The following is a 21,048-nucleotide window of genomic DNA, read 5'->3' as shown; positions in this document are numbered from 1 at the left end:
GACAGAAAGAGGAACACACTGGTGTTCAGCTTTTCTTAAGGCAGAGGAGATTTTCTTAACACACTGAACGTATCTGCTGTTAATTCCTATTTTAAAAAGTACCTAGTTCATTTTCATATGGCCTCTTTAAATGAAGTAATGGTTCTAAAATGATATAGAATTATTCATTTTAATTCATACAAACTTTTTACTATTCCAATAATTACTTGTTAAAAGTTAATTACTTTTACAGCAGTAAATTTCAAGTCTATAATTGTGATCTAAATTCTCTCTTAAAAATTAAGCCCCAAGGCCAGGTGCACTGGCTCACGCTCTGGGAGGATGGCTTGAGGCCAAGAGTTTGAGACCAGCCTGGGTAATTTAGTGAGACCCCATCTCTATGCACCCCCCACCAAAAACAACAAACAAACCCAAAAATTAGCTGGGCGTGGTGGTGCACGCCTGTAGTCCTAGCTACTCTGGAGGCTGAGGTGGGAAGATCACTGGAGCCCAGCAGTTTGAGGTTGCAGTGGATTATGATCGCACCTGTACTGCACTCCAGCCTGGGTGACAGAGCAAGACTGACCTTGTCTTGAGAAAAAAAAAAAAAGAAATGCCTTAACAGGAGCATTGGCTCCCATGCAGTTTTAATAGCAAATGAGCAACCACAGCCTTCCCGTCCACTAGCCAGCCCTCAGCTCTCCTGTGTACACAGACCCTCAGCTCAGGGTCTGGACCTCCCTGCAAACCACAATCCCAGGACATCATGAGACAATGTCACTGGCAGCCCAGTCAGCACTGGCTTTTCCAAACATGGCACCTCTTATGCCTGAGAGAGCACGTGAGAAATTCCTGGAACTTTTTGGCAATAGTATGGAGAGGGCAGTGGGAGCACAGATCTTTAGGAAAGCGTGCTAACTAAACTCAGTTTGCTTCAGGGACCCTATTCTCTAGAGGAAAATACAGGGAAAGCCGTGTCAGTACTCAATTTGTAGTCACCCAGGGTGGCAATGTGTCACTTAACACAGGATAAATTAAGATCTTAAATTGAGGGCAAATTAGAGAAAGTGTTTACTAGATTTCAAGGGACTTAATAAGTCAGTATAGGTTGAGCATCCCTTATCTGAAATGCCTGGAGCCTGTCGTATTTCAGATTTTTTCCAGATTTCAAAATATTTGCATAGATAATGAGATATCTTAGGCATGGGACCCAAGTCTGAACACAAAATTTATCTATTTCATATACATCTTATACACACAACCTGAAGGTAATTTTATACAATATTTTAAATAACTGTGTACATGAAACAAAGACTGTGTTGAGCACTTAACTGTGAAATTTTCCACTTGTGGCATCATGTTGATGATCAGAAAATGTTGGATTTTGAAGCTTTTGGGATTTCAGATTTTTCTGATCAGGATGCACAACCTGTCCCTTAGATTTTCACTTTAAAAAAATCCTTAGCATTTAATTTGGCTTGCTATATGAAACTTGGGTAACCAATATCAAGCCCTTTCTTAGAAAAAAATGATCGTGGCCCAACAGTTATTTAAAAAGTTAAAACAGATGTTTAAAAGTTAGAATGAAGAACCAGGACCGTGTAGGGAGGAGGGCAGCGGTGCACATTTTTATGTGGTGGGAACCAAGATGAAGAGGAAGACGCACCACAGAACACGCCCAGGATGCTGGGCTCCTGGTGCTGACCACAGTGCTATGGTCACTTCACAGTCCTGCACTGCAGTGCAAAAAGGGTGGCCGTTGACAAAATTGCTGCAGCCAGAGTCTGACCAACTTGAAAAGCAGCAAATCAGCAAGATAACGATTCCTGAGCGTCCTAAGTAGCCTCTACAAAGTCAGAAAACATGCACACTCACACAGGCTACTGACATGTCTGACAGCAGAAATTAGTAAGCGGCTCTGCTAACAGAACCTTTCTACCTGGAAATGAGTATTCTATAAACCCTCACATGCTTAGTCTCCTTCCAAAGAACAATAATTTATTTTCCTACTGACTTTTATACCGAAATCATATGTACAGAGGTCATCAGTCAAGAGAAGCCTTTACTTCAGAACAAACATTAAAAACTTCTTACACAAAATGAAAATTACTATTATATAGTTACTTTTATTGACAAAAATATAAATCCTAATTTACAGAGCAGAAGGCATGGCAAAACCCATTTCCTACTGGAAGCCAATGTTACAAAAGCAACTCACCTGGAAATCTTGATCATCAATTCCAAACCTCTCCCGCAGGTTACGGAAGACCATCGGGCAGTATTCCTTAAACTTGAAATGGCTCGGCATGTTTTCTCTGAAACAGTCACAGTGTGGAATAAAGCTCAGAGAGAGTCAACCAGACTTGCATCTGCCACCATTGGGTTGCACATGTAGCCAAAGAAGGGTTTGGAGTTCACTGTCTACCAAAGGGACAGGAGTGCTTCCTAGAACCAGGTATGACCCACGAGAAGATCCGGGAGACACAAGGGGCCAGAGGGATAACGTCTGTCTCCTTTGTCACAGGCATGCTTGGACTATGTGACCTCTTGAAATCCTGGCCACACACTGCAGCCATTCCTCAAAGAACAAGAGGTGGGGAAGAAGGGGCCAGGCAGGGGAGCAGTGAAGGAAAAGCACAGTGGCAGGAGAGTGAGTGAGAAGGGGCAGCGGAGCAAGCCACCAGTGTGGCCCCCAGGTGCGCTGTCAGCTACTGCCAAGGAAAGCAGGGCCACTCCCTCACCCACCAAAAGGCCTATTTTATATAAACGCCACATTGTAAATTTGCACAGAGAAAATTCTCTCAAAAAGTCAGCCTCTGAACACTATTACGAGAAAAATTACCACATCAGTGTCACATGAGGACAACGGCCCCCCTAAGAAATTTCATAATTGCCCAGGCATGGTAGCTTCTTACACCGCTCATTTGTAATCCCAGCACTTTGGGAGACTGAGGTAGGAGGATTGCTTGAGGCCAGGAGTTTGAGACCAGCCTAGGAAACATAGTGAGAACTCTTATCTTCACAAAAATTTTTTTTAAAAATCAGCTGGACATGGTAGCCTGTATCTGTAGTCCCAGCTACTCAGAAGGCTCAGAGAGGAAGACTGCTTGAGCCCAGGAATTTCAGACTGTAGTGAGCTCTAATTTTGCCACTGCACACCAGCCCAGGCAACAGAGCAAGATTCTGTCTCAAAAATATTTCCTAATGATCCTCATGTGGGAATGATTTCTTTGAGGCTCACCCTAATCATTCAGAATTGCTTCTCTCTTTGTGTTCCCACGGAACCAGCTACGCATATAAATTATACACACGCACACACCCCTCTCTTGTACTTTGCACACTGAACTATAGCAATTTGTATGTGTCAGTTTTTGTACTGTGAGCTCCTTGAGGGCAGGGTGATGCCTTACATATCATTGCATCTCCAGCTCTCAATGGACCACCTAACATATAATAGGTGCTTCATACTGACGTCTAAAATGACATTCAAATGAAGGAGAAATGTTCTCAATGCCCAACATGGCATCTAATTGTGCCTTATGAAAATGTACCTTCAGTCTTTATTGTTCTATGATGTAGTCATTGCTGTTCATAAATCATCATTTTCAAAGTTCTGTGTACAAGAGCAGAGGTTCATAAATGCTCAAAAATCCAAGCAATTTACAGCTTCAAAAATTTGAATTATAATGAGAATATCACTTTCAACATATAAGATATTCATAGAGAACAATATGCCATATGGCAAAGGATATTATCCCAGAGAGCCTGCTGTTGCTTCTCTAAAAATGACAGATGGTTATGTTTATCACAGGATTAACTTCATCAGCAAAACTTTACTCCCACCCATTGAAAAATTACATGATTACAGAAATTCATAAAACTTGGACTCCTAGCAGCCACACCGGTCTTATGAAAGGTCAGACTTGTACTTACTTGTTAAAAAGGTGATTGTCCACCTTTATTTTTGAATAGGCTTTGAAGTCATCTGGCATCAACATAACAGGGATTTGAACATGGCTCAGTTCATTGATCTAGAAAAATATAAAATAAATAGCATGGGTTATTACTACCCAGGTGAGGAGGACTTGACTTGAATGTGTACCTTGGGGAAAAAAACATGGTGGACACAGGAATTTCCCTTCCCTCCCACTCACCCTCCTTCCCTCTCTCATCATAATCTCTCTTCCTGCCTTCCTCATTCTCACTTCTTAGGTCTGTTTGATGCTGGGTCTATGGTGGCCCCTGGATGACAGTGGTGAGGGAGAAACAGTGGAGACTCAATCCTCATGTCACCTGTCCCTGCTTCTTGACCACCCACTCTCCCTACTGTCCCTCCAGAACCTCATCCTACAGCCCCTTTGATCACATGTCCAGGACAACTTCCCTCTGTAAAGAAAATGTTATCTGAGAAAGAAAGCTTTTAAATTTTTCATGTAAATATCTGTTGGATTAATGGACATGATTTATATTTTTGGACTCCAAGAACAGCACTCATGTATGTGCTCTTACTTCCCTTACAGGAACTAAGTTTAAAACTAAAGATTAGGGTGGGGCATGAATTTACCAAAAGAAGAACCTCCATTCAGGGAAGGAGGAAGACATGCGGCCCCAGGACTACATGAGAAGGTGTGCTGGACAGGAGTCAAGAACAAAAGCAAAGATGTGCTTCCAAAGGACAAAGGGTAAGATCAAGTTCCAGTGAATGACAGGGATGGCTTTGGACACATGATTTTGAAAAACCTGAACCTTCTCTTGGTTAATTATTTTTGCATGTTGATTTTCCTTGTTGCTAGCAATAAAAACCATGTCAAAGATTTATGCTTCCAGTAGGATAGAAGGTAGGTAAGCTGAAGGATTCTTAGTTACAAAAACAAAACAAGCAAACAACAAAATAATAAGCTGCTTGATAGAGCAGAGTTTTGTTTTGTTTTTTAATCACATTGCTGCGTTCACGGATGGTAGAGGGAATCTCCAAGACACTTTTCTTCCCCCAAAGTGAGTTTAATCCACAGGGAGAGTGGGGACCATTAAGCACGCCTGAAAAGAGGGACTCCCTGAGGACACATGCCAATTTCAACACTTACCTGGGCCAAAGGAAGGCTGGGAGCTCAACCAAAGTCTTCAACATTAACCTGAGATCCTTGAAGGAAGCCTTTCAAAGTGGTCCCAACATCAGTGATCTCCTCCAGAGATCATCTGTGAAAGTAAATGCAAATGATCTCTGGAGGAGAGTGCCCCTGCCAGGCCTCCAGGTTTCCCACAGACAGAGATCAACCAAACATGAGCTCACAGAGACAGCAATAACTCATTACCATTTTCAAGGTTTTAGCTACTAAGATGATCAGATAACAAATTTTTAAGCTGTGAGAAATGCATACAGAAATAGAAGATGAACAAAAGATGATTATATTTGAAGAGATAATGATGATTCAGAATTTCCACAACTGATTAAAGTTATAAAAATGTAGATATAGTTGAGCACAGTGGCTCACATCTGTAATCCCAGCAACTTGGGAGGCTGAGGCAGGAGGACTGCTTGAGCCCAGGAGTTTGAAACCAGCCTAGGCAACATAGTGAGACCTTGTCTCTAAAAAATAACAAAAATTAGCCAGGTGTGGTGGTGTGCGCCTGTAGTTCCAGCTACTTGGGACACTGAGGCTGGAGGATCACTTGAACCCAGGAGTTCGAGGCTGCAGTGAGCTGTGATTATACCACTGCATCCCAGCCAGGGTGACAAAGCGGAGCCATGTCTGTTAAACAAAAACAAAAAACCGAAAAAATAAAAAACATGGATACAGAATATTCAAAGCAATATATACCTAAGAATATTTAAAGCACACCTAGATTACGCTGTAAACTAAAGAAGGCCAAATGCAAAGAGAAGAAAGGACTGGTGGCCAGAGAGAAAAGGCAGAACACAATGGAGGGATGAGAGTGACAGCTGACAGCTAGCTTCTCAAACCCACTGAACAAAAACAGGCATCTGACGTCATATAACTTCTCCAGTTCACTTTACTCAAGTGCCTTTGGATACTAAGTTATTCCCAGAGTGTATCTGTGAAAAATTAAAATTTATGTATCTTTATGCTATCAGTGGAATATCAAAGTTTTAAAAATAACAGAAAATCATAATGGAAATCCAAGTCCTGCAATAATAAACACAATGCAAATGAAGTTGGATGCCAACTCAATCAGCACTTCAATATCTTGTGGAACAAGAGAAAACAAAACCCAACTTAGAGTGTGACTGGACACTGATTATTGAAAAGCACGTGATGCAGGCAGCAGATCCTCCAAGGCCTTGATGCCTCCCCACGCTAATCAGTATCACTTGAAAGGATCTTCTTAGAAAGGAAGGAGGAAGCCAGAAACTTTTGAATCCTTTTGCTTTACGGTACCTGCTCTGGAACATGTTTTATGGAGAAAATATGACAACTTCAGCCAACATGGAATGAGTAAACTGAGAACTTTCCTTATTGATTTTCCTTCTCCACCCACGCTCGCATCAGCACACCTTTGAGAGTTCACTCTGTGCTGGGCACAGCTCGGACACCAGTCTTTGTCCTCTTTGGGCTTATGGGCCAGAGGGGCAGACACATTAACTGAAGAATTGTACCAAGTGTAGAACTCTAACAATGACAGAGTCAGGAGGGAGAAGCACATCAGGCCACGAGCAAGTATGGAAAAGGCCTGGGCCAGGTGTGGGAGGCATGCGAGGCTTCCCTGGACAGCAATGGCTTGCGGAGAAAGGTGAGGGCAGGTGGAGAGGGCTTCCAGGAAGAAGGCAGGCCCTGGACAGGAGGGGGCACTGTTAATGAGAAAACAGTGCAGAAACAGATAAGGCAGGTGGCATGAGAGGGATGAATAGCAGGGCCAGGAGCACCAGGAAGCGGCTACTGTAGAATTGCACAAGACAGAAGAGAGCAGCTCAGCAGAGGGAGGAGGAGGCAGCAGAGGCGAAGGAAGCAGTCCAGCATGCTGAAGTGGTGAAATCTGCGGGGCTTGATGACAGACTAGAAATGCAGGGAAGATGGAGGGAGTGCTGCATGCATGACAGAGGAGCTGGCGAGTCCCCTGACTGGCACAGTGCTTTTTAAGAGAAGACTTCAGTTTTGAGCTTGTTACGTTTCATGTGCCCTTGGGACATCTAAGTGTCAGTGTCAGGTCGGCAGTGGACAGGTGGGTCCAAGCTTCCCAGGAGCAGCAGGGGCAGGAGATAAAAACGTGTGTATCCGTGCATCAGACATTAGCTCCCCAGAGGAGTGAATGAGGTAACCTGGGGAGGGGACAGAGTGATGGGGAGGAGGACAGAGAAGCAGTCTTCAAGAACAGGAGCGTTTCACAGCCTGGAGGAGAGGATGAAAAAGGGGAAAACTGCTATGGAGGCAGGAAGTGAAAAAGCACAGGGCCACCCAATGGGAGTGCAGGGAAAAAGGGCTTCAAACATGCTATGGGATGAACATGAAGCTTTTGAGAAGGCAGGAACTAGGAACTGTCAGCTGGACTGAGCAGCATGGGAGGTTCTTGGCAACCTTACAGAGATGTTTTGGTGAAGTGTAGCAATGGAACCCAGACTAGGCTAAGGTGAGGTAAGGAAATGCCAGCACTGCACACGGCTGGTTTCTAAGGAGCCTCGAAGGGAAGGAGAGGAGTGAGATGAAGAGGGATGGGGGACAGAGGGAGGACCTGAGAGAGAAAGGATATTCCCTAGCACTTCTTGAGAAGATGTGAGGGGATAGGATCCAATCACAGGAAGAACAGGCTCTGGGGACAGTGGTGACTTTTCTATTCACAGGAGAAAAAAGAGACAGGTGTCACTGGGAAAAGGCAGAACGGACTGAGGGAAGACGGGGCTCCCATCCACTGGCTCCTATTTTCTCTGCAAAGTAGGTCCATGGCTACCTGCTGAGAGGGAGAGGCAGGTTGAGGACTTCAAAGGTTAAAGAGAACACAGAGCTAAAAAAGGGGACTGCAGAATGTGGATGGACAAGTTTAAAGAGACACAGGAGGCTGGGCTTCTGGGCAGAGGTGAGAGCCATCCACAGTTTCTGACGGTTCACATACAGGAAGCAAACAAACTTGTGGAGTGACATTCCTCATTCTGGCAGAGCTCAACCCGACCCCAGGGTGCAGGTGCAGAGACAGAGGATGACAAGGGTCCTTCAGGATGGAGGTGTTTGCTGGCTGAGTGTGACATAAAGTGGAAAGGAGTTCCAGGATGATACTTGGAAATGGAAAGTCAGTACAAAACAAGATCCCTGACCATAAGGAGTTTTCCACAGTAGTCAACAGGGGAGGACCTTCACAGGTGGTAAAATACCAAGCAGCAGAGAAGAAACGCTGAATCCAGACGACAAGTGCCACAGGAGCACAGAGCAGGAGCCTGCGGCCACAGGTGTGGATAAAGGCTTCTTGGAAGGAGTGCAGCCCTACGTGGCCCTTGAGGAATGGAGAGTTGTGACTACTGTGTCATTTAAACGTCAGGGAAACACAAACTTTTAGCTAGTCCCCATCTTCCAAAACCAGACTACCCCAAGAGGTAGAGAATGTCTGGTCCTAATTATCAAAGAAGACAAGAAATGAGACAAGAAGAAAAATCAAAGATAGTTACACTTAACACCTTTGTTTATGTGTTAACATAAGATGCTGAAATTAAAAGAATTTCGGAGATTGTATAGTCTAACCTCTCATTTTGCAGACCGTAGTATGTCCTGGTAGAGCAGTACTTACACCTTCATAACTGAGTAGTGGGGCAGCATACTGAGTCAGATCTGACAGCTACTTCACGGATACTTTATCTTTCATTCACACGTGCGTCACATTGCTTTTGGCTTTATTTCCCCTCCAGATTCCCCCTCAAAAAACCTCTTGGTCAGATGGTAGCTAGATTTAATGACCTGTGAACAATCACTTCACAAAACAGAGGATCTACTACTTAAAAGAGTTTTTTAGCTGGTAACCTATTTTTTCAGTAGTATACCCAGGAGCCCCTATATTATTTTTTCTGCAGCACGTTTAATTTTGTTGCATATGAGGCTCAGCGGTCATTCATTAGTTTTACCAAAATGGATTACTTGTAGAGCTGCTTAATAGCTGAAAAGCTGTTTCCTGAAAAACTCTCTCCTTTAGCCTGTTACTTTGCTATTATTACCCAAGCTAAAATACTGCTCGTCTCTAGTTCAAATTCTGGTGCAAATGCAGGTAATGACAATGAACTCTCGAGCCTGAATAAGGCTGGTTAATCCCATTTGTTAACGTCAATATTTTATATAGGGCTCTAGGCTGTGAACTTTCAGATTTCAAAATAAAGATTCTTGGGTTTCAAAGTCTTCAGTTTTAGAAAATTTTGAATTATCAGTTTGGCATTCTACCTAGCTCAACCATTCTATATTACCTACCCCCAAAATTGATAGCAAAACAATGATTTATCATCATTATGTTACATTTATTATCACTTTTTTTTTTTTTTAAAGCTGGAGTGCAGTGGCATGATCATGGCCAACTGCAGTCTTGAACTCCCAGGCTCAAGCGATCCTCCTGCCTCAGTCCTCTGAAAGCACTATAGGTGCACACCACCATGCATAGCTAATTAAAAAAAAAATTTATTTGGTAACAAGGTCTTGCTGTGTTCCCTGGGCTGGTCTCAAATTCCTGGGCTCAAGGGATCCTCTTGCCTCGGCCTCTCAAGTGTTAGAATTACAGGCATACACCAACCCACCTGTCTTTTTATCAGTATTTTTTAAAAGAGGAATGGACACTTTTCTAAGATACTTATATTGGGAACACACACACACATATATAGTTCTATCTATATATGTTACATAATATTCATAAAGGAAACCAAAAGATTGTGTTAACCATTGCTATTCTGAAGGAAAGAATCATACACCCTTTTAGGAATAAGCATACACTGTGAAATCCAAACTGTTTTTAATTCATGAAGATGAAAGTGGTTTTTTGAGTTTATTAAAATTTTCTTAGGTTGGCTGAACAAAGTGAAAGCACTATCACATACAGGCCTCGTTTAAGGTTCCTTCAGGTTGCAAATATTCCATAAAATTCTCACAGCAAAAGCGCAGTATCATTGTGTACTTGTGAAGTACTTAATGGTTGTCAACTCCCTTTGGCAAACACAGGATAGTTCTCTCTTTGTGCTGCCAGTCACACTCAGGGGCCTGTAAAACAAGTGTATTAGAAATACCCCACCCCACACAGAGCGGCTGGAGGCTGGGGCCCTGGGCATCCTGGGAGGGACTACTTGTTCCTGTTTATGCCGTGCCAGGTACCCCCAAATTGCAGGTGTGGGTCGCGGTGCCTTGCTGCCCGGCCATTGGGCATCAAAGCTATCCACGCTGGGGCTCCACAGATGACATAAAATAAAGCAGCTTTGTTGTCCACATCAATAGAAACCGGGTCAATGGGGGTGGAGAGGCCTAGTGCAGAGGACCAAAATGTCCCTGATTATATCATGACTCAAAAGTGGGGACAAGGGTGAGGGCAGAGAGGGAGATGGCATGTGGCAGTGGGAGGGAGGAGGCCGGAGAGAGCTCCTCAGTCTTGGCTCAGCTTTGCCCTAACACGCTGCCATACTTGGCACTAATCTTATGGCTCATGCTAGTGCACATGTGCCAAGACCCATGTGAGGCACTCCAGACACAGTATCTTATCTGACCTTTACAACCAAAGGGAGTAGGGGCTATTATCATGCCCATTTTACAGATAAGGAAATTAAGGCTTAGTGAGATCAGAAAAGTTCCAAGCCATTATACAGTAGAGCTGTACCTGGAACTCAGCCTAATCTTAAATCTTCTTCTGCCAACATAACTCACAGGAGTTACCTTGAATATAAAATTTAGTGAGCTGGACTGGCTGAACCCAAGATTCTTTCAAATTCCTAACTGCCTGTGAGGTAAGATTCCCAGCAATTTCACCCAGCAACTTCTTAAGATGTCTACCTGAAATTTAAGTCTTCATTGTGTTAAAACAACTTCTAAAAGATTCCTTATTTTCAAAAAAACAGTAATTAAGTACATGTTTAGGAGAGATGATGAAATGCACACTTAACTGAGTAAGTACCGCGGGCTCCCACAATGATACCAGCTGTGGTTTCAACAGCACAATATAAACTGGAAACAACTGTGTGACTGGAAAGTTATCATCTCTCTAACACTTCTTGTCATTTTAAAAAAGGGAAAATAAATACTCCTCGAAGCTCCATTAAATCTTAATGAATCATACACGGTATCCTTGAAGGATGTAAAATCTATTTCTAAGGCAATTATTTATTAAAGCCAATTGTCTGAGTTTCCTTCATGAAATATATAATTAACACAAAACAAAGTAACATTTATGTGGGCCTTTCCTTTTAAATTATTACATAGTTCAACTCAAAAAAGGTACCTTGACTCCTCTCCTGAGCAAGGCACTGAAATTTACATCACATGCAAGTTCCCTCCAACACTACAAAACACAGGTTTGTTTTTTTGTGTGAGATCGGCTGACTGCAATGAGTATCACTCCTGCAGACTAAGACTGAATTCACACTGGAAGGAAAAGAGAGGTTGCAATTAGGCTGCAAAAATGGGAATACTAAATAGCTACTGGACAAGGAATAAATGAGTGAGACCCAGCTGGTCCAGCTGGTAACAGTTCTGAAATTAAGGCATACAGAGGTGTCCCCACAAAGCCATCTCACACTGCGACATTTAGAAAATAAACCTCACTAATTTATATGATTTTTAAGTCAAGTAAGTAATATGCTCATAAATTGTGAGGCATTATTAATGACACTTAATTAATTCAGATATATTAATCCTAAACAGTATGTTCTCAGACTAATACATAATTTGCAATTGGTTTTCATTCAGCCAAGAATACGCAAAAAGGACCAAAAAAGCATCTCACATGTACAGGAGACACTGAGACACTTTGATTATAATGAAGACAATTTCCTACAAATTATGACATACTGAGATGAAAAAGGAAGCACCACTCATATGGGGCCCCTGTGGGGTATAAAGGCTGGCGGAGGTGGAGTGGGCCTGGAGGGGGAGCTATTTCATGGTGGCATGAGCATGGAGGGAGACCGGAGATGTCAAGAGTGGGGTGGGAATTATCTTGAAAGGCCTGTGCACTGCTCCTCAAAAATCTCAAGACACAGATTGAAAAAAGGACTCATTTTATCTCTGAAACAGCATTTCCACCACTTAAATATGATGGCCTATTTTAAACCATAATTCAGTAATAACAATAACCAGAGCAAGATAAGCACCAAGGGTTCAAGATCAATGAGGGCCCAACAGGAAAAAATGTTGATATGATGATTACACTGGATACTATTTTAACTTTAATTAATTTCATAGGGAAATCAAAGAGTAAATATGTCATAGCAGATTCCCTAGACTGTGCAAGTTTTGCAATTGCTTCTGACTTCCACAAATGGATGCTAGCCTCACGACCTAAAATGTGATATGAGTTCATCATTACAGATAAAAATCTCTTCCCTCTTTCCGCACATCCCTTCCTATCAGTATGTGAAAATAGATCTTTCCACGTACTGGTCTCATCCTAAAAAAACAAAATTCCTTTGTGACTCTGTGGCTGATAAAACACACAAGGATTCCTTCAACCAAACAAATAACTTTGAACATTTTTGCCCTGAGGTTCATTCATTTTAAGAAGTGAATGAACAGAAAACTAAAATTAGGACTATTAGGAGATAAGAGCTGAGAGTATTCCAGAGCTATTGAAGTGACTCACAGCTGGAAGTTCCGACTTCTTATGTCCCTGTCCGGAACACATAAGGGTCCTGTAGATGCGATCAGAACTTTCACTGGTTCTCCACAAAGGTATAAAAAAACGACCTCAGGTCCATTGCTAAGAATATATTTGCCATAATGTCACCTAGCAAAGGCCATCACGTTGCACAATCCCCTCCACACCATGCTCTTCTCCAGAGCTGTCTGCACACAATTTATTTCTGGAGAGGGTCCAGAAGGCTTAGTTGCGGAGCTGAGAAGCAGAGACTGTAAATACAGCTTTGAGGGTTACAATCATATGCATGAATACAGTAGCAGGCTGCCTGGCTGACACAGAATTACTCACGTTAGGTGCAATACCTATAAGCCCTCCTTCAGAATACCTAGACTTGTGTCCAATTTGTTTGTAAAATGGGGAAACTACCACTATTTATACACCAGAGTTACTATTTTTGATGCATATTGGTAGCAACCAGAACATACTTAGAATAAAGACCATTATAAAGGCATTTTCTCTTACTTTTTTCTACAAAGTTTCCAATAGGGAGGATGAGGGATTACCTAAAATTTTTTCCATCTGATTTTCGCTATCTCATATTCAGGTGCAATTGTTAATTTTGTACTGGGGAAAAATCACCAACTTGAGCATCAGCTCTCATTTGGAAATACTTTTTATAATCTTACAACGAATATAGGTTGAAACAATTAAGAACTTCAAAAAAAAAATGAAGTCCTAATATGATTCAGGCATGTTGCCCACACTTGGAATGCTGTGGCTCTCATTACAATTTACCCTGCAAATCAAATAGCAATTTGAAAGCTCTGAGGTTTCAGAGGGACAAGCAGGGCAAATCAGACTCAGTTACAGAGGTAGGAAAAAACATGCAGCTGAAAAAGTCTGGGAAATGTACTTTTGTCTTGAGCAAAGAGGTCAATTTTCCACAGCAGCTTCATCAATATTCATTTTCTCTTTTTTTTTTTTTGAGACAAAGTCTCACTCTGTTGCCCAGGCTGGAGTGCAGTGGTGCAATCTTAGCTCATTGCAATATCCACCTCCCCGGTTCAAGCAATTCTCCTATCCCAGCCTCCCAAGCAGCTGAGACTACAGGTGTGTGCCACCACATGTGGCTAATTTTTGTATTTTTAGTAGAGACAGGGTGTCACCATGTTGGTCAGGTTGGTCTCGAACTCCTGATCTCAGGTGATCCACCCACCTTGGCCTCCCAAAGTGCTGGTATTACAGGCATGAGCCACCAAGACCAGTCAATATTCATTTTCCAAGACCATTTTTCAAAAGTTGATGTCTTTGTATCTGCAGATAAGACCAAAATCAAAGATCCAATATATTTTAATTAAAACTTTCTTCTGAAATCTGAGCTACCTTCCAATATCTACCCAAAAATAAATATTTATCCAAAAATAAATGCTTTTTTTTGAAAAGCCAAATAAAGTTGTTCTGATATCAAAGCTGAGTAGGAATGAAAATAAAAGCACAAGGGTCGGCCTTTCCAGGGTCCATAAACCCAAAAGCCTAAATTAATTCACTTCGGTGGATTTTTCAGTTGAACAGGAATCATTAAGTCAATCTTTTGATTAGTGGCTACCTGACTAAAATTAAAATGTCATCAGAAATATTTAAACTCTTGCTTAGAATCTTACTTTAATTTATAAACACAAACTCTCCCATCTGTCAATTTGAATCTGCAAGCTCAATCAGGCTCTGGCGGACATCCTTGCCGGCTGGCCCATTGCCAACTTCATCCAAAAGAATGTAGTCATGTTAAAATTCTACCTTTTGTGAACCATGGAATCTGACATTATTGAGTTCAGGCCAAAAATTTATCATCTAGTACAGAGGTAATACTGGCTTTTTTAAAAATTAAAAAAAAAAAAAGACATTGCCAATGAAAACAACAGCTTACAACATGGTCCATTCAAAAGAGCACCAGGCTTGGGGAGTCAGGAGACTTATGACTGAGCCCTGGTCATAAGTTACCACCCTCTGGCCTTGAACAAAGTACCCCAGCACTCTTAATCTCGCTATATACTTTAAAAAATGAGTTTGAGAAGAGATCACAAATGATGTGTGCTTTGGCCAAGACAGTGATTTAGAAAATGCTTGAATTAATTACCAGTCTTTTCAGACTTGAGAACATTTACATACAAAATTGGATTTCTGGCTTCTTTTAAAAATGGGAAGACCTGGCACCTGGCCTGGCATCACTCATCTGGTGCTGAGTAGCTGTGGGGATGCACCCTCTAGTTGGGCACAGTTCCTGCCACTCCCTGGAGTCTCCTGTCTGGATGACTAGGCCCATTCCAGGGCTTCAGCCACCACCAGGCTCTGGTGCCTGCACTTGGGAAGCATTCCCACAAATTCAAATGAATCACAAAACAACTTTCCAGAGATCCACTTAAGTCCAGGAAGACACAGATGACCTCTTTAGGTGTTTCATTTAGGTGGATGTGGCAGTGCAGGGACAAAAGTCAGAAGAGAAGCCACAGCTCCAATATTCTAATCAAAGGCATTTCATGTTCCTGGTCCTTCTTTGAACTGACACAGGGACACAGACAAGATGCTAAATGAGGCTAATATGCCTGCAGTTGCCTGTAGCCATGTCTTTACCCACGTAGAGTAAGCATCACGGTTGATGCACAGAAAAGACAGCATAAGACAGACAAGAGCCATGTGCAGATGACATCATTTGAATCTCTGGACCGAGGGGATCTTCAGGCCAGCCTAACCCAACATCCTTTCCAGAGATAGAAACCAATCAATCTCCTAAGCTAGTGAAAGGTAAATTTCTGCTACTTGCAACTGAAGATACTCAAATACTTAATGGATGTCAAATAAATAAGAACTTCACTCATCCAAATGGCATGGAACACTAGCAATTACATAGCACTCTAAGAAAGTGATCCTGAAAGTTTCAAGTATTTTACTTCTTAGTCAGATATTTAATATGTTAAAATAATTTAATATTTCCTGTTATCTTTCTGCCCATTCATCCTGAGATAAGGATGCCCTAAAGCTAGAGTTCCCCAAGTGAGCTGGGAAGGCAAAGCTTTCCAGAAGGTTACAGACAATGCCATGTTGGCAAGAAGCCCTAACTCTCACACCCCTCTGGGACAGGGTCTGGCTAGCCACAGAGAAGACGGGGAGGAGTTTGGTATGTAACACAGGTGTCCCATGGGTACCCCCAGAGAAACACATCTGCTAAAAAAGCAAGCAATGAGTGACAGGCATGCATTTAGAAAATCAATTACTGAAACGCATCATAATAAAACCTGTAAGACGACGGACAAGGGGATGGCATGAACAGTGCAGCATTTTGAACTGAGATTTGTTCGGCAGTCTTCATGGTTGAGACCTACGTTAAGATTCCAGAAGGAAGGACTGAAATCCTAATTCTGTTAGACCAGAATTAAGAGCCGCCTGCTTTCCTGCCCAGCGTCCATTCTGAAGGAACACTGAGAGGAAGGGTACCATGCTGCCGTTCACACTGCTTTCCAAGATTCCTATTTTAAGAGATGAACTGACTGTGCATTTTTATCTCTTTTCCTTCCAGAAGCCCTGCTAAAATGACAGTAAAGGAAGTTAGAGATTTGGGGAAAAAATAAAACCATCACCAATAAACATGAAAAGAACAACAGAGAGCAGACAATATAAAGGGGAAATTAAAAAAAAAAATTTAAAGACAGAAAAGAAGCAGAGGATTGTTAGTAGACAGAAGATGAGAGAAAGTTGCCACCTCTGTGCCAGTGGCCACTTGATGCCGTGTGCTCCCGGATGCCGTGGATACCACAGCTGGGGTTCAGGTGGCAGAAAACAGTGCGCTATTGCTGATCACACCATCCCACCCATCCCATGGAAGGCAGAGGATTGATTCCTCAAAGACCTCACCCAAGAGGCACTGGGCTCGGGAAAACCCAGCTCACACAGGGCTGGGTTGAGTGTCGCAGAGCATGGGAGGAACCAGTGACCATCAGCACTCTGAGGCCTGAGCCATCCGCCGCTGTCCCCTGCTCTGCTGCAATCACACCTGTGGTCTGGGTCACTCCCCGAGGGGACACTGGGGGATCTCGCTCTGAGGGGAAAGGCCCCAGAAATATTAGTAACTCCACCACTGGGCGGCAGCATGAAGGCTGGCCTGTTCCCCACAGTCAGTGGACAGGCACCCCACTCCACATACCCATGACAGCTCGTGTGTCTTCCAGTGCCTCATTCTGAAATCTGAATGGACAGCAACAAACCACCGGACATGCAAGGAAAGCCTTTAGCATAAAAGAGACTAAAACAGATCTATAATTTTTTTTTAATGTTATTTAACATCATGGAATACTAAATCATAAAGTTTAGTACTTCACAAAGTACTAAAAATACCTCAGTCACAGTAAGGTGAATGCTATTATTTTACCCCCTGCAAAAAAAAAAAAAAAAAAAAAAAACCAACCCACTATGCATTATTTCAACAAAAAAGAAGGATGAGGGGAGAAAAAAGGTGGTGAGAGAGAGTCAGCATCATCTGCCACAGCAGAAACTCAATAGAAAATGCCTAATACGACAAATTTATAAATAACAGCACAAACGTAATACCTAGCAAACACTGGGGCAAATAATTGTGTCTATCTGTGTAAACCAACATGGAAAGTCCTCTAAGAAATAGCGTGGGATAAAAGCAAGATAGAGATGGGTTTAATGTGCTACCACCGACCTTTTTTTTAAAAAAAGGTTACACAATCATATGTTTGTCTATGAAACTTAGAAAGCACCAAAAAAGCAAGAAGATCGAGTTTGGATGTCTGGGGTGGGGGTTGAAGCTCACTTGTAATGGTGAACTTCTGTACTATTTAAATTTGTGATCACTTGTTATTTTCATAGTAAGGAGGGACAGAAAAACCAATCAGGGGCAGGTCACAGCTCTAAGGCAAGGATCTTTCACAAAGGCGGTATGCTCCCCAGGGAGGAGACAGAGAACTTTTCTATGTACTTTATACTAAAGGCTGCCTTTACGAAGCTTGTTTGACGGATGTCGTCCTCAGTCCGATGTGAACATCATGAGCTGTGTATTGGAAGGGAGGTACCCCAAGGAACAGCAGGAGCTTAGGGGTTGGCAGGGGACATCCGTGCATTGCTCAGGTCCAGTGCATTGCCACCGATTGTAGGTTACATGTGCCCAGTTAAGTGGATTTACAGATCATACCATCTGGCTTTAACTAAGGTAAATCAACCCTCACAAAACAGACAAGTGCTTAAAAGGAAGCCTGAAAAACCACCACATGGGCTGAAGCTAACGTTAAACCCACAAGGACCAGTTAACAAGAAGCCACGTGGCAGGGCTAACACGAGCCCTGAGCTCCCAGGGTTCTCGCTGTCAGTCACATGATGAGGTCAAAGCACTGATGATTTCATCGGATATGACAAGAATAGTTCACAACAATTAAAATGAATGGGTAGACTTTATTTAAATGCCGGCTTCCATTCATTTTTGTTCATGATAAAACTCCCCTAGGTGTACACTGTACCTAGAGATATCAGCTAATGATAGTACAGAGCTATTGAAATGGGCAAGTCATTTAAAATCTAAGCACTCAGGACCTGAAGACAACTCTAGCTTTTTTTCACTACGTTTAACATTGTGCAGCACTACTCTACAAATTGAGTACTTCACAAAATTTTATTAATTTAATGATTAACACATAGAAGCTTCTTTCTGGGTTCCTTTGCTGGCAAAAGACTAAAACCACCTATTACTGGAGAAGCACTTGCTATTTCAACCAAGGTAAAAAATGGCTTGAAGCATGTAAAAACCAACATGGCATCAAATTTGAATGAATTCCTTTGTCAGCAAATACTGTTGGCAGAGGCATAGGAACACCAGTCAATATTTGAAGACTCAAGGATTAGAATAAATTACACAGCCCAGGAAGTTGGCTTTAGAGTTGCATCAAGGTAAAGATGATCCTAACATTTCTCTGCTTCGGGTATTTGCTAACTTATTTCCTGTATTCAAAGAACTACTGTGTGTGGTTGAGAGGGAAGAAGAACTCAAGGACTTTAAAAAAGCTGTGGAATTTAGGAGATGAGTCATGCACTTTTCCCTTACAAAACATATGTTCCAAATTCACGGACCTTTGCAGGGGTCAGAGGTGCTTCTCAGTAGTATGTTACCTAGCAGGGGGAAAAAAATCAGCACACTTAACGCTTCCATTCAAAGTAAAGGTGAGACTCAACATTGAGTAAGAAATTAACTGCTTTTCAAGAGAAACCAAAGCTTTGAAAGAGAGCATTATACAAACAGATGTTTGGAAATATTTCCACTGTTTTGTTATCTTGTTGCCAAAAACAATGTAACTGTGTCACCTATGAAAACTCTTATATCAGCACACTTAGGAACTTGGAAATAGAATATTCTAGTCCACTAGAAATCTTGCCAGAGAGTTTCAAACCCATTTGTTAATGGTTTTTGAATCTATTTCTTAAAAGTTTAAAAATATAGCAACCCTCCAGTAAGTTTCGGAATAAAATTTTACCATCTGAAAGTCAACTAAAAACTTTTCTATAACTGGTAGGATGTGTTGAGAAAAGGAGTGTGATAATTTAGTAAAAATGGCCAGTGATACAATTCTTCCATTTGTATTTACAAATCTTTGTGAGGTTTATTTTCCAGCAACAAAAGCCATTAAAACCAAGAATCAATGGCTGAGCGCAGTGGCTCATGCCTGTAATCCCAGCACTTTGGGAGGCTAAGGCAGGCAGATCATAAGGTCAGGAGTTCGAGACCAGCCTGATCAACATGGTGAAACCCAGTCTCTACCAAAAATATAAAAATTAGCCAGGCGTGGTGACACACGCCTGTAATCCCAGCTACTCAGGAGGCTGAGGCAAGAGAATTGCTTGAACCCAGGAGGCAGAGGTTACAGTGAGCTGAGATTGCACCACTGCACTCCAGCCTGGGCAAGAGAGTGAGACTCTGTCTCAAATAACAAACAAAAAAAAGATAAAAAAGGAATCAAAATATGCTAAACTGAGAGCTAGGCTTTAAAAAAATCACTATTAAAACATTTTCAAAAAATTCAAAAATTAGTTACACTGCTTTCATGAAAAGATTACTCTCTAATGGAGAGCAAGAGATTTTTTTGTAGGGTTAAAATTACTGAAAATATTTAACCTCACCTTTTTCAGTTTTTAAATATGCTTTAAAATGTACAGAACACTCATATTTATATATGAATATAATGTATACTTCACAATACATGTTATTAGTATGCTCAGATTTCACATACACACAGCTATGTAATTCAAAAATATCTGGAGTCTATTGTTCTAAAGAGAGACGTTTTCAAAATACACATATCTTAACGCATCTATTACCCCAGAGATGAGGAAACAGGGTATTTGGCGGTGGGCTTTGGAGTTAAAAAAAAAAAAAAAGTCCCCAGGTAGTTGTGATAAAATCCTCTCCTCTTCTACATTCTCCTGGCATTTAGTCGGCACTACTGAGAAATAAAGTGATGCTCCTCTACTCAGGCTGGCCAGAGGCCGGAGGCAGGCACACAACACAGCATTCACGCTTAGCCACAGCAACATCATGTTTTAAAGACTGTCAAAAACCTTTCACATAGAGTGGTTTTCACAACACTGAAGAAAGATTATTCTTACTGAACAGAAGAGAAACTTAAATAACTCAGCAGAGAGGGGAAATGGGTTTTCTTAGGTCATAAGAAGGAAAGGTGGATTCAGACTTCTTTCTGATAAAGGCTTATGCTTACACCAATGTCATCTACACGCTGGACTCAAGAGTCTTGAAGTGGATGCCATGTGGACAGAAATGACATTATAGCCACTCTGTGTGGTCCCGCTGAGTCTCCTTCCATGGCCTGATAGCAGGCTGCATTCCAGGAGCCTGCAAAAACTATGGAAGTTGGGACTATAAATTAACATCAGATGACTGCATGTGATTTGCAGCATTTTTGATATCTGAATCCTAATCTTCTATGTTAATTTCTCCTCCCCAAATTTCTAAAATATATTCTGTTTTTTTTTTTTTTTTAAAAAAAGTGGCTAGGCGCAGTGGCTCTCGCCTGTAATCCCAGCACTTTGGGAGGCTGAGGTGTGCAAATCACCTGAGGTCAGGTGTTCGAGACCAGCCTGACCAACACAGAGAAACCTCATCTCTACTAAAAATACAGAATTAGCCGGATATGGTGGCGCATGCCTATAATGCCAGCTAATCCCAGATAATCAAGAAGCTGAGGAAAGAGAATCGCCTGAAGCCAGGAGGCGGAGGTTGCAGTGAGCCAAAATCAC

At 41.9% G+C, this 21,048-nt stretch overlaps 1 protein-coding gene across 3 annotated transcripts in view; it reads right to left on the bottom strand.

Annotated features, from left to right (window-relative positions):
- The window catches only part of PIP4K2A (phosphatidylinositol-5-phosphate 4-kinase type 2 alpha), a 175,820-nt gene that overhangs the window by 67,687 nt on the left and 87,085 nt on the right, over positions 1-21,048 (bottom strand). For all 3 annotated transcript variants that reach the window (XM_064368359.1, XM_064368360.1, XM_021666145.2), the window contains exons 2-3: positions 3,913-4,010; positions 2,198-2,294 (exon numbers count right to left, since the gene is read on the bottom strand). In XM_064368359.1, coding sequence (XP_064224429.1) covers positions 2,198-2,294; positions 3,913-4,010 — 195 coding nt within the window. The remainder of the gene's footprint in view (positions 1-2,197; positions 2,295-3,912; positions 4,011-21,048) is intronic.

Source organism: Aotus nancymaae, unplaced genomic scaffold (assembly GCF_030222135.1).
Source record: "Aotus nancymaae isolate 86718 unplaced genomic scaffold, 86718_ANA_hifiasm-v0.15.2.pri h1tg000077l, whole genome shotgun sequence".
NCBI classification, from domain to species: Eukaryota; Metazoa; Chordata; class Mammalia; order Primates; family Aotidae; genus Aotus; species Aotus nancymaae.
The sequence above is the reverse complement of the archived record's forward strand: the minus strand, read 5'-3'. Positions and strand labels throughout refer to the sequence as shown.